Source organism: Lipophrys pholis (genome assembly GCF_963383615.2).
Source record: "Lipophrys pholis genome assembly, chromosome: 1".
Taxonomy (NCBI): domain Eukaryota; kingdom Metazoa; phylum Chordata; class Actinopteri; order Blenniiformes; family Blenniidae; genus Lipophrys; species Lipophrys pholis.
In genome coordinates this window covers 12034573-12048912 of record NC_137635.1, presented here as the reverse complement: position 1 = coordinate 12048912, position 14340 = coordinate 12034573, and the positions used below count along the sequence as shown (strand labels likewise).

Here is a 14340-nt window from a genome sequence, read left to right as displayed (position 1 = left end):
TCCGAAGGTCAAAGAGTTTTATTTCGTCCTGGCAGAAGAAGAAAGTACTATTTAAATGTTCTCAATTACAACTGCTGGATTACTGGAATTACTCTATTAAAAAACCCAAAATTACAACTTTTAAAGATTGTTGCCTTCTTATCTTTAGCTGCCTACACATATTAACTACATTTATTTAAAAAAAGAATAATAAAAATTGTGTGCATTTGTTCAGAAGGAAGAAAGGAAGGAACGAAGTGATGTTGAAAATACTCAGGCTTCGTTTACGCGACAATATTTCAAGTGAAAATGAGCAAATTGCGCCCAAAACGCAACAAAAGTTGCCGTGTAAACGAGGCCTAACTCGCAGTCAAAATGCGGAAGTTACCAAATATGGTCATTGGCTTGATAAAAAAATCTTTTCATATTTAACTGCTTATCTAAACTTCTTTAATTTTTTCTGCATTTGATTGTTTATTATTCTCTTAATCGTCCTCATTTCCACAGTTTTTTGTGCCTCACTCTTCCTTTCTGTTTTCCTCTGTTCCCTCCTGCTTGTTTTGCTGAACTTCGCTCTCAGTCTGGATTCTCTGCTTTGTTTTCCCGTCTGATTTTTGTCAGTAAATCTCACTTCCTTTTTTTTTTGCTTTTACAAGCGGCCCCTGGAGTCACGCTCTCCGGCCCTCTGAGCAGAACTGTAATAAGATTATTATTTTGTTTTATTGTCACCACTCTCGAAGGAGGGTTTCCACTTGCTGAAGGCAGCTGTATGTGAAGAAAAGGTCCACAAAAATCACTTCCGTGATGAATGGACGGTGGAAGCTACAAGCCGGTGAACACAGCGGCTGGTAAAAGGGAAGGACTTCAATCAATTTTATAAAGGTGGAGACACAACACAGTAAAGTTATTGCCGTTACTGCTTTATGTAGTCTGAGTGAGAGTTTCCAATCTAATAACTGTATTTATCTCCAACAATATTCCCCCCCCAAAAATTTATATTTAAAGAACATTCCCATATAAAACGCAGGCGCGACATGATGACCAGTAGACAAGACAATCCGACAAGGACAACCGAGGGAGAGGGGTTTAAATACACAAAGAAGGGGCGGACACAAGTAGAACACAATGATGGGCGCACACAGAGGGAGAAGGCCATTGGTTAATTGGAAACACGAGGTGAGACACACAGGGGCAGACACAGAGACCTGACAGACATAAATTTGTGCCAAGATGATAAATGTGTGCAAATGTGCTTCAAAGGAGTCTGAAGGTGGAGTTTACATGGAGAAAAAAAAAAAAAAAAAAAAAGACCAAACATGCCACATACATTTTGAATGTTTAAAAACCTTGAAAAAAAAAAAACAACAACAAACAAGCATGACTCCATTTTTGTTGAGAATTGAGCACATAAATGTGAAAAGCATTTTTAAATACAGTTATGATTTGAATCAGGGGTGTTAAACATGTTTTTCAAACAAATTTTCCTCTGTTGTGGCACAGCGTATGCAAAACCAAACTACCACTATACACAATGACCGTCATCGCAACATAAAGCCGATTTTAATGATGACAATATAGTGAAAACTTAAAAAAAAAAAGTCGCATGACTGTTGCATTATGGGTGTTTTATAAACTCACCCTGGCTGCATGACTTTGAGGATAGCGACATAGCAACGAGGTCGCTCACTGTCGCATCACTGATATCGCAGCTCGGGTGTCAGTGTTGTATTGTGTCGCTACTCGTAAGGATATTGCTAAAAAAATCTATGTTTTCTTAGAAGTTTTTACAATTTCCTTGGTGGCTTGTCCAGATTGGAGCTTCTTGGAGGCGAGTTTTGACGCACGGGTTTTATGTTTGACCCCTGATTTAAAAGTTAAGCTCAAAACATGTTAATTTGTAACTTTATGCATTTACAGGTTGGCGTTGTTTCATTTTTCGGTGTATTTTTGGATCTAAATGATTGGCTTATTAAGCTTTCACAGTTTCACCTTCTGGCTGCAGCCTCATAATTATCACAAAGACAGGAAAGCAACATGGAGACGCTCATCTCATTCATGGCAGGAAAGCAATCAGACGCAGCGTGCCTGTTGCTTTAAGTGCATTCAGATGCTCATGAGGGAGATATGTGAGTCTGAAATAAACTTTACAGAGCTGGAAATGTCTTTTTTTCCAAATCCAGGTATCAGCCAGTCAAAGTTACTTACGTTTCACATTAACATCAATGATGGTGGATGTTTTGGCTCTGTGTTTCTGACGCATGACAGTTGCCGATAAAAGCTTTTTTTTTTTTTCTTTTTTCCATTGACCACTTGATAGCTTAGACTCGCTCCCAGTAAAAGCCTGTGCCAGACATGTTGCAAATGCTCTTATTCATCAAACAGCTCCCCCTCTTGTGGCCGCGATACCCCTGTCCCACCGCCAGCCCCCGAGAATGAGACGCTCCACTCCCTGACCCAAAACATCTGCCGCTAATACGGGTCAGTTTCATCCCCGCCTTTCTCCCTGCACATGACAACCAAACGAAAAACACAACCGGGATGAATCGAGCAGGCGGCGTGTTATTTCCCAGCACTTGTGTCAACATACAAAGGCACCTGCCGAGCTGTGAAATATCTAAACTAGGACACCCGCTGGGTCTCGTCTTCTCCAAAAAAGGCTCTTCCTGGTCCGGGGTCGAGCGAGGAGAGCCTAAGCCCACAGATTATTTACTGTACAAACAGCAATCGAGTTATCATGACTGGGCGGTGTTATTTGTTGTGACTGGGATTTAATGAAATCTAGAACGATGAGAGAAACGTCATTTTACTGGTTGAGTTTGAAAATCCTTACAAGTAACACAAGATAGAAATCAAGAAACCAAAATCAGACCACAGCCATCATTCATTGAATCGATTGTTACGCAAAGCTGATGAACCAGTATCACCTTTTTAAAGGAAAAGTTCAAGTACTAACCTTTCGCTACTTGCAGAGTAAAGATACGAGTAGAAGTAAATGCCATAAAGCCTAATTCATACGCAAACAGGTAAGGCAAAGCATAATAAAACAGGTATGAAATCATGTACGCACAGTGTATTGATATCGGTATCGGTATCGGTGCATCCCCAGTGAAGAGCATTTCCACTCTGGCTGCATTGTAGAACTTGTTCACAAGTTCCTCAAAAAAGGGCTTTTACCGCAACCCTTTTTCCTATCAGGCGACACAACCCACTCCAAACAGAAACAGCTCTGCTGATATAAGGATTCCGAGGAGAGCAAACATCTGTACCAGACAAGACTGAACGGCTAATTGTTTGTCAGACTTTGATGAAGTGCTTGAGTCCAAGTACGAGGGAGGCACTGATAGAGGCGTCCATTAGCCGTCCCAAACTGTCCTTATGTTGCTAAAAACCCGGCGCTTTAAATAGAAACACTTGTCGTTGTCGCCGGTCACTATCTTCAGTCGATGTTTGTGTAAGAAAAAGCTGCTATTTTGAAGTCTTTCCTTTAGTGCAGTGACTCCTAACCACAGGCGCTTGAACATGATTTCATCAGACGTATAATCCTCTGCAGCAGCTTTGGCCTCACTTTGTCTTCTATCCTCCTTCTGTGCTCCATGAAGACCTTGCGTCGTCACGTGTTTCCATTAATTTTCTCTTCATTTGGTGGCAGGATGTCGACTCAGTTCCCTTTTGTCCTAACTTTTCCTCTGTGAATTGCCCTCTTGTTCCAAGGTGCCACACTTTGCCGCCCCCTCCGCAGACGATATGGGTCCACTGACCTCCAAATAGGGAAGTTTTATGCGACTGACCTTTTTGGCTTTTACGTCGGCGTATTTACGTCTGAGAAAATAGTGAAATTGTGACACTTAACACTGTCGCCTGCGTGTGTCTGGGGCGGCTGTGTGAAGACTGTGTGCCATTGAGACGACGGGTCAATTCATGACACTCGTCTCTCTGGTTTAATAGCGGAGCACTGAAACACTAAAAATCTGGAAAATACCACATTTATGGGCTATAAAGCCAATACAATGGCTTCAGACATGAGTGGGATGATACTGAGTGATTCTGTCATTAAGTATGAGGTTACCTCACTAAACATTTGCCTGTTCATTATGACATTCCTGCAAAAATACCTAGAAAAGATATGCTTTCTATATTTGGCTGCAACGCCAGGGCTGAACACTTCTTTATGTGGTGATAGTTGGCCCCCCAGAGGACAAGAGCTGAAACACCATAGAGACGTCTAACCTTCAAAGTAATGTGTTCCATGGCCTCTGGTGTTAAAACAGTGTGTTTAATTTCTTTTTTTGTTTGTTTTGGTTTTTTTTTTAATTCTTTTGTCTTAGAAATCGGTCATGTGGTGGAAATAATCACTTTGTAATTATCAAAATACATTCCAGATGCCTCGTTGTGAAAACAGATGGACCCTGGGTACAATCGGTCAATTCATAAATGAAAGAGAGAGAGAAAAATTAAGCTTAATCAGTCGAGCGCAAACAAAATCAGAAGTGGAGGAAAATGTGTGGGGGGGGGCCTGCGTACCTCTCCAGTCTGATTACACAGTGAGTCTTTATGCGAAGTGTTTACATAACTGAGTGAAGTGTCACCTTTTACAGTACGTATCGCTGCCCTGTGACATGTGTTAGCACTGGGCCATATGTACGCAACAGCCCAGCACAATCATCTGCTGGGACTCAGCCTTGAAACCGAGGAGCCAGAAGCTCGCAGTCCGCCCCTTTGATCATCTTCCTGATGTGTGGTCACAGTGGTTTTCACTCGGCTCGTTTTGGCTCAATCAAGGAGCCTTGATCTGTCGAGGTTCAGCTCCAGAAAGCGAGCGTTGCGCCCGCTGCTGAGACTCCACCGAGAAGTAGTCGATGAGCAATCAGATTGCTTCTTATCTATTTGGCCCGGCTGCATAAGGATGTTAATCACTCCCATATCTCAGTAATGGTGTTCCTGTTAATTGCCTCCCTTCGCTGTGGCCGTATCCCCTTTCACTTATGATCTGTATCTCCAAATGAGGTCAGAAAGGCATATGGATCTTGTTTCCAGACTGAATCCTAACGGGACGGTTGGAAGAGCGCTGGCCGTGCGGACTGGCGTTTAACGCCGTCCTCAGATCGAGGCACTTGTTGTGGCTCGCGTGTGTTGATGTCACCGCTCCGTCAGGCCTTGAACTTATTTGTTCGAGGAGATAATCTTGGGTTGAATGAGGACTCTGACAGTTCCTAAGCTACAGCTCGGTACACAGCTCCGTGTTTTCCCACAGCGGGGACACGTGGAAACCTTTTTTTTTTAGAGTGACTCAGTTCCCCCCTGAGAACGCTGCGATTTGCATATTCATTGAGCATCTGATGCTCGTGTCGTTGGACCCGGTAACGGTGTGATATCTGCATGGCTTTAGGACAAGTCAAGCACCCGTCTGAGACACATGCAAATACAGAAGTGATGCAGGCTTTGGTTAATCACATTCTGTTCCATGACTGCACGGGATCGGCCCGGTTGGGGATGATGCTGCTGGTTAAAGATGCTGCTGACACAGCATGACAAGAATTGAAAAATTAAATTGACAAATGAACTATGATGCAAATGTGCTTTTGGAGGAGGAGATCTTTGTGGATCAGAGGTCACTTGGGACAAACTGAATTGTCTTTTGTTGCTTTTTTCCCCCACCTCCAACACTTGAAACCTGTTTTTCCTCCTCTCCTCATGCATAAATAAACCTGCACCCTCCTCTCTTCAGCCAACACAGAGCAGAAGGTCCAAGAGCATTCCTGCATGAGGACTTTCCCTTTTTCTAACTTAGCTTTGATTTTACGCTCGTTATCGACCCTCCAGGACAAGAGACTCCATACCTGACCAAACAATAGGGGGGGTGGCTGTGCTGACTGGTGAAGCCAAACTGAGCGTGTGGGGGGTGTGGAGTGGGTTTAGGGTTAGGGTTGGGGTTGGGGTTGCATTGTCTTCCTATGCCACGCCACCACAGAAGACAGAGGGGAGGGGGGGACGCCGTTCTATCCGGTTTTCTGCGAACCGAATCAAATTGGCTGCTAGTGAAAGAAGTGTCTCTGAAGTGGGACGTCTTAATCCAGTCACTTCTCCTCATGAGCTTTTGTTATTCACCGGAGCCCAGCTGTTGTGCTGCTGCAGTCAAAGCACAGGACCTTCTCCCCCTGATCTTCAACCTCCTCACTCGTAATGATGCCCTGCAGGCACAAGGGTAAAGGAGGGCAGGTGGCAGTGTCAAAGGTCTCTGTGGATGGGACCAAGTCTTCTCGCTGTGAAGCGGCAATTCACCAACATTAGTGCCCAGATTTGCTTTGATACCGAGTTTATTAGTTAACCGAAAGGCAGTTTGTAGAAATGTTGGTAGCATTTTCGGACTTTAATCTTCCTATTGGGGCACAGACTACTGCCCTGTTTACACAACAACGTTTGTAGTAAGCAATAGTAAAGCAAGCCAGGCCACGAGTTGGCGCTGTTGGGTTTTGTTTTTTTTGGGGGGGGGGGGCCACATGTAACACATATAAGTACACAGACATTCTAGTGGACAGACAACCAGGTTGGATTGTTATTACGGTGACTGTCAACTATAAAACTACCAAGTCCCAGGAAAATATGACTGGGAGTCATGACACTCAGGAGGTGAACATTGTTCTTATTGTCCATCTGCTTAGCGTGAGGAACTATTTACTACTGTTGTGGTGTTCATGCTCAATACCATAGTTTTCCAAAGGTTCCACTTTGGGAGCCGTTTTCAAAAAGTTGCATTTTCAGAGGCTTTGAGCACCGTTGTCGTGTAAAGGGACCCCCAAACTGCAACAAAAGATTAGCGTTTGCACTTCAAACTGTTGCGGTGTAAACGGGCCCTACTATGTTTGATGGTAAATACCCGACAAGATGAACTTTATCTTGGAAATATAAACACAAAAACAAAAAATACAAGTAAACTGATGTCATTTAAGGTTGAATTTGGATTTGTTTGAAACAACACTTCAATCTAAACTGTTGTCAAATAAAAATTGAGACCGAGGAAGATCTGCTGTGATATATTATATATGCAAATGCAAGACAACAAAAACACACTTTTGTAAAATCAAAAGCAAACCTGACAGCTAGTTTTGTACGTTGATCATTTGGCTCCACTCATTTATTGTCAAAAAGATGTGTGTCGCCTCTTATAGATAATCTAGGATGACTCTATGGGCAAAAACAGTTGTGAATCTCATATCTCAGGTCTTAATTCCTCACAATACATTTGATCCAATACTGGCCTCTGGTGTACATTAATGATATAACAGTAAGAATAAGCGCCGACACTTCACATGTAAGACAGACGGTGAATTTCATTTAATATGTTGGTATCAAGCAAATCCGACCAAAATCATTAAGGCGCTTTTGAAAATCCTCCAAATAACAACTTATCCCTCCTGGATAGTTTCAGCTCAGTGTTTTCAGCTTCCACCTGCTCGCTGCTCTCTGAATGTGTCCAAAGAGTTAATGCTGGCAACGACCCAACTAAATCTCACTAAATCTCACTGAACATGGCCTGGATAGAGATCTCTGAAGCTTGTGCTTAGGATTCTTCAGCTCTGCTGTGCGACTTTTACTGACTCCATCTTCCCTCTTGGTGATCTTCTGTGCGTCAGAGTTAGGTGTGCATGGAAGGAAAATTCTGCTTCCTGACATATTTGTATTATCTCGCTTCAGAATCGGCACACAGGTCGAGACCCTGATGGGACGAGCTTCGTCTGTGTGCAGGTTCTGTTTCCAACCCCGGAGATCAGAGTGAGGAGCCCAGGAACCTTGCAGTCTGGTATTGCCCTCTGTGTTGACGCCGACCTCGTCCATACGTTGGTTCTTTTGGATCATGTTGACCTTGAGGGCGATGGAATTACTTGTCAGGGGATGATGGAGACCTCTCTTCTTGATCCGCTGAGACGCCGCCCTCTCACTCCGCATCACAAACTCTTTCACATCTGCCAGGGAAAAAAAGTTTGAACATGGATGAACTCGTTTTAAATCTTCCTTTTGAGAAACACTTGCTCACGCTCACCATTTGTTGGACGTTTAGCAGAGGCAGCCAGGCAGTGGGTTTTGGAAAGCAGCTCAGCACTGTCTGGTTTCACGACGCGGCAGTCTGGAATCGAAACCACTCCTGAACCAGATTTCTGCGGGGGCAACTCGTCCCCTGGACCTCCCTGCAAGGAGTCTGCGTAGTCCCAAAACACTTTGGCAAACTGGTAGAGCTTCACACTGGACTTGGTATTCACCAGGATACTTAAAGAATCAGACACACAAAAAAAAAAAAAAATGTTTCTAATTAACAATCTAAAATGAAATTAGCACTGTTGTAAGAGTGAGTCTCACTCACCCATTGTCGTGGAAGTGCACGGACAATATAAGATCTGCTTCCGTCTCTGCCGTTATAACTCTCAGACACTCCCCAGTGAGAAAATTAAATATGCGAATCTTTCCATCCGCGCAGCCGGTAAGGACGCGAAGGTAGGCAAGGGTCAGAGATTTGACCTCCCTGGGAATTAATCAGAAGATGGTAATTTTTTTTTTTTTTTCTTTTCAACCACTTCTGTATGGCAGCCTGAAAAGGTTTTGTTCTTACATTGGGTGGTTGAAGGTAATCAGACACTCTTTGGAGTCACTGTTGATGCTCCACGCCTTGACATTGCCGCTGGCATCCCCAGAGAGAAGATGCCACTTGTCCAAGAACAGGCACGTCACCGAGCTCCTGTGGGCGTTGATCACCTCCAGAAACAACCCCGCGTCTAAATGTTTCATCGTCTGCATACAGTTGGTCGAATAATAGACTTCACAGCTCATACACTCACTCTGAGCAGTGCTCCTTTCTCCAGGCTCCACATCTTGACCAGGCCGAGATCACAGCTGCTGCACACTGTTGATTTGTAGATCTTTACACAGTGGATGGGGCTGGGGTGCTTGAATTTAAGAGCCCGGAAACATTCTCCTGTTGTTAGACTCCATACTGGGGGGGAACAAGTGAGTTTTATTTTAGTTTACCAACAAGGCTTTAACCCTAACCCGAATCCAAAACTGGCTTGCAAGAGGCTACAATCCGACCAAACCACAAACCAAATGGCAAAAATAACACTCAAGGTTTCACAGAAAACTGAGGCATTCACAAGTAGAACATGCAAAAAACAGGAACTTTTTTCAATTAAAACTACAATAAATATAAGAAGGGTTTTATCAGTGAGATTCTATCTCTGTTAAATAACACCGAATCCCCAAAGGCGGGTTACCTTTCACGTGACAGTCTCTCGATCCCGAAACAAGCCTGTCATCGTAGACGTCGAGGCAGTTGACGGTGCGAGTGTGACCGTACAGTGTCCTCTCACATTTGTCTGTCGTCAAACTCCAACAGCTGGAGGTGAAACGGAAAAAAGACCTTCCCTCATAAGAGAGACCCATTACCAAGCAGGACTGCAGAGACTGATTTATTATAAAAAAAAAACCTTTTCAAGTGAAAACGCAAAGCTTTCGTTGTGTTTTTGGTGTCCGTTTTCAAATATCCGCGTACTCCCATTGTTTATAGTGCATTGTTCTCTGAGTGTGTGGTTTCATAACAAAAACCACCAAAAGCCACGCTAGTGGCATCACATGAAAACAACATTATTTTCAGCGTTTCTGTCATTTTCGGGGACATCGTTTTCAAAACGTTGCCACCTCCACACAAAAACGATGCGTTTCCACCTGAAACATCGTCATGTAAACAGGGTCGAAGTGACTTACCCATCCTGAACGTGTCAGAACAGGCATTTCTCACCTGATTCTGGTGTCGCGGCTCGCAGTTATCACCAGATCTCTGTCCTGACAGAGCAGCACGGCGTGGATGCTGCCAGCGTGGCCTCTAAGCACAGCCACGTCTTTAACGTCCGACGCCACGCAGTGGAGACGCACCCGGCAGTCCTTCGAGCCCGTGGCCATCAACATCCCTCCTCTGTAGTCCAACACCCGGTGAGGGTCCTCTCTGTAAGCAGTGGCACCAAGATAACATTCTTTTAGGTCCCATTCACACAACGTTTCAAGTGGAAATGCATAATTTTTGCATTTCAGAAAAGTTTAGCATTTATACTGCAACATTTTGAAAGCAATGTCTGAGTGCAGAAGAACTATTTAATATGGCTGTGTTGTGCAAGCGATTTAGAAAAGTTGCATTTTCCCCCATTTCCACGGAGATGGAATAGAGTTGTAAAGTTCTAAAGGTTCTGAGCACAATTGTTATGTAAACGGATGCCCAAAATGCAATGAAATTTTTCTGTTTTCACTTGAACAGAAGCAATTTTCTCTTGAGTGGGGATGACCAGTAAAATAGCACCATAATAACATTTAAAGGGGTCCTATTATTCAGCTTTTCACCACCTTCACATGGGTCTCATCGGTCCAAAAACACTGTATTCAAAGTTTATTACCTGAAATCCAGCTTTTCCTTGATTTTCATTCATTTGAATATTGGATCATATGAGCTACATTCAGAATCTGCTGTGTCTGTGTGAGCTGGACTGGCTCCGCCCACACATGCCCATCTTGGGAAGAGGAGGAAGTACTTCCTCTCATGGTGCCATGTACCAGAGCAGAGCTGCCTAATTGTGGGAAAGGGAGAGCCTGCCTTCATTGGGATTGGCTGAACCCTCGATGACACTATATATGGTTTGATTTCTGATTCGCTCGTTGGAACACGCACTTTCTAAAAATTAAAAAAACAAGCCAGGGAGAGAGATGACAGACTTTCTTCAATTCTGGGGAGCCATTCCAGGTATGGGGACGCAAATTACTGTTGGAAAACCATTATTAAGTGAATTTTACATAATATGACCTCTTTAAATTGAAACTTTTTAAAAGTTTTTCTTTGTCGTGGTGCAGAGTATAACTTTTAAGAAATATAAATATTTTGGCAAAACCAACGATTTAGTCCTGAAAATTGCTATAATTTTAACATAAAGACATTTTTAATGATACTTTCTTGTGCAAGATATAGTGAAATAAAAAAATAAAAAAATATGTCAATCTGTTGCATCACTGATGTCTCAGCTTGGGTCTAAATGTTGTATTGTCTCCACTACTCTTAAGAAAAGAATTCTTGCAGGCCGGGTTTGGCCCACGGGCCTCATGTTAGAAACAAGTGAAGACATAGAGCACACTCACTTGGCAAGTAGCACTTTGGTAAAATAGGCACCACAATACACGTTCCGCTCCTCCACGCGCTCTGGTTTGGTTCTGATGTTGGCGTAAGCAGATTGAAATGGCATCACCTGGAAATCCAATGGAAAACTTTAACGTATTGAATATTTTGAGAAAGAAAAAGTCTACTTTTATTGACAAACCTTTTGGACGGGAGAATGAACACTCTCTTCCTCATCATCTCTTATGGGAACGAGGATTTCAACAATGTTGGCATAAGTTGGACTGATTAGTCTTTTGCTCTTCTGGAAGAGAAAAGAAAATGTCATCATTGCAGATTAAATTCCTGTTTGAATTGTTGAATTTCTCCACCACATCATAAAGGATCTCTTACTCATCAAAGCAAACATATTGGGGATTATTATATAATCATCTGGAGTTTCAAACCTTCATGATGGCCATCATTTGAGCCTGAAGAACTCCTCTTAACTTCTTCTCTTCCATGGTTTCGTTTGCCATTTGCTGCCAGGATCGACAGACCTTCTTGCAGTTGTTCAAAGTGTGCTCCTCCAACAGACCTGGCAGATGACAGAGACACGTCCCATTGCAAGACAAGAAACATGCTGGATCAATAAATCCAGAACTGTAATCTTTTGCTTTTTTGGCATAAAGCCTTTGGGTGTCTTTTGTATTTATTTTAGCCTGTTGTCACCACGGTTTGCTGAGCAGGGACTTTTTTTTTAATCTCGGCTGGTTCACATCATGAGGTTTAAGACTTTGAGCACTCAGTGGAAACTGTGACATTAACACAAAGGAACTTGCCTAAAATCCTCTTGGCCAGATGAATGGGAAGGCAAGTGATAAAGTCTCGGTATAGGCTGACTCCGGACACAGACAACGATGACCCGAGTACGACCATCAGTGCAGGATCCTCTGAGTCCTCATCATGTCGACTCCCATAAGTGCTACTCCCTGGATAGGGACCATTGTATGAAAATATTAGTACAAATTCAAAGAGAGTGGTGGAAATAATGCAGCAGTCATGTCCTTTCCGTGTGTAGTTTGCATGTTCTTCCTGAGTGTGGTTGGGGTTTTTTTCCCAGGTTTTCTATCACAATCCAAAAACACTTAATGTTGTGAGTCAAACTTTGGCTGTCAGTGTGAATATGAGCGTCCATGATGCACCCGGCCTCCACCCAGAGTCGGCAGGGTTGGAAAAGTTGATGTCAAAAATATCATATGATTTGGTTACTTTGAAAACAATTCTCATAAAAAAAAACGCAGCAGCAGCAGATGAAGAGAAAGTAAATGTTGTGGTCCTATGAGAATTTTAAAGGTTATAGTAACAATTTTTTCCAGTCCTGCCCACTCAGGATGAAATCGGGCTGAATGTGGCCCCTGAACTGAAATGTGTTTGACCCCTGTTATATGAGATGTATGGATTAATAATAACATGGACATCATGTTCCTCTAGCGTCCTCTCCTGGCTGATAGTTGGAAGTTGAAGTCCAACTTTGTGTATAATTGCAGGGTGAATTGAAAAGAAAATGCATGAAGTCTTAGGATGTTTCTTTTTCGTTTTTTTCTTTTCTTACCATCAAATTGCCGAAAACCTTGTTTTTGTCGGATCAGGAGCACGCTGGCTAAGTTTGAGGCCATGCGTAAAAGCGCAGAGTCGCACAGTGTGAATATGCGGCAGAGATAACCAGATTTAACCCAGTCTGGACTCCTGCTGAACCACTTCCAGATCTCCCTCTCGTCCACGCCTGACGGTTTCCCTTCCGTCGCTCGGTGTGAACTTCGAAGAGGGAAATCTGCCGGTGAGATGGGACTTCTTGACCTGGCGTAGGTGAACAGACTCCACGAAGTGACGTCCAGCGCGCTCTGGACGCTTTCCAGCAGCTGCCTGTTTTTGCAGCGTAAAATCAGCGCCATGAGGAACCTCCTCCGGAACTCATCGGACGCCCCCCACACGCGCTCGGTGGAGCCCGGTGGTCTCGGAGCGAAGACGCACGACGGACACATCCCGCATCGGCTCCCGCATCTCGGCAACGCTTTCAAGTGAAGTCCGTACGTCGTGTCCGACAAGGTTTCATGCACTTTGACGGGTTGCATGTCGACGTTGTGCGTGACAACAAATGCTTAAAAGATTTAAAAAAAAAAAAATGTTTTAACGATGGCCACCAACAACCCAAGTCAGCGCGTTGCCAGTCAACAGGCAGAACGCAGCAGTGACGGCGCGTCTGATTGGATGACAGACTGAACTCCAGTGACTATAAAAAGTCATGTCACTGCGGAATCATGCATTTTGTCACTTTATATATATAACTTTGTATATTTTTAAATGCTGTGTTTCCCATGATAATGTTCTTCTCTCCCTAAAGAATTGTTTAGTTGTCTTAACAACAACAGCAACAAGAGAAACTAGAAAATGCCAGAGGGAATTCTGTGTGCCTGTCTCTTGCTGACGACGTCCTTTCGATGACGTCCTTAACTTCCTGCTGCGTCTCCATGGCAACAGACGCTGATCTCTGAATAATAATAATAATGATGATGATGATGATAGATTTTATTTGTAATGCACTTTGCATTGAAGCATTCATTATATAAATTATGTCTATTCTAACACAGACAGACGGACGGACGCACGGACAGACAGACAGACAGACAGACAGACAGACAGACAGACAGATAGACAGATAGACAGATAGATAGATAGATAGATAGATAGATAGATAGATAGATATTGTTAATAATATAGTTATTAATCATGAAAGAATACACAAATAAAACACTTTTAATTTCAAAATCAAATGTATTAAAGTCAACATTTACAGTATTTACACATTTCAAGGCAGTAAGTGTAGTGAACTGCATAAGGTGAACGGACATTCCTCAATTACGATTGATGTCATGACTACAACCCCGTAAGATATCACAGTATACAGAGATAGAGGATCCATGTATATAGTAGCTTATTCAAACACACATGGACATTTTGGAATAATTTATGTCATATTGAATACAAGTATTCGCAAAAACAATAGAAACAAAAAATAAAAATACGTGCGCCGCCCGGGAATCGAACCCGGGTCGCAAGAATGGGAATCTTGCATGATACCACTACACCAGCGGCGCCGATAAGGAAACAAGGCTAAACATCCTATATAAACTTGCATTAATATGGCAGCTACGTGTTTCTGCGAGTGTGTTGAGATATTA

At 43.1% G+C, this 14340-nt stretch overlaps 1 protein-coding gene across 1 annotated transcript in view; it reads right to left on the bottom strand.

Moving 5' to 3' along the window:
• Positions 1-13143, bottom strand: part of fbxw10 (F-box and WD repeat domain containing 10) — a gene marked incomplete at both ends in the record, with an annotated part of 55875 nt that extends 42732 nt beyond the window's left edge. Inside the window, 12 exons of the mRNA XM_080480788.1 lie at positions 7693-7940; positions 8018-8241; positions 8336-8494; positions 8582-8724; positions 8808-8962; positions 9240-9361; positions 9764-9967; positions 11143-11249; positions 11322-11423; positions 11566-11696; positions 11941-12090; positions 12714-13143. Coding sequence (XP_080336914.1) covers positions 7693-7940; positions 8018-8241; positions 8336-8494; positions 8582-8724; positions 8808-8962; positions 9240-9361; positions 9764-9967; positions 11143-11249; positions 11322-11423; positions 11566-11696; positions 11941-12090; positions 12714-13143 — 2175 coding nt within the window. The remainder of the gene's footprint in view (positions 1-7692; positions 7941-8017; positions 8242-8335; positions 8495-8581; positions 8725-8807; positions 8963-9239; positions 9362-9763; positions 9968-11142; positions 11250-11321; positions 11424-11565; positions 11697-11940; positions 12091-12713) is intronic.
• Between the last annotated feature and the right edge of the window lie 1197 nt (positions 13144-14340).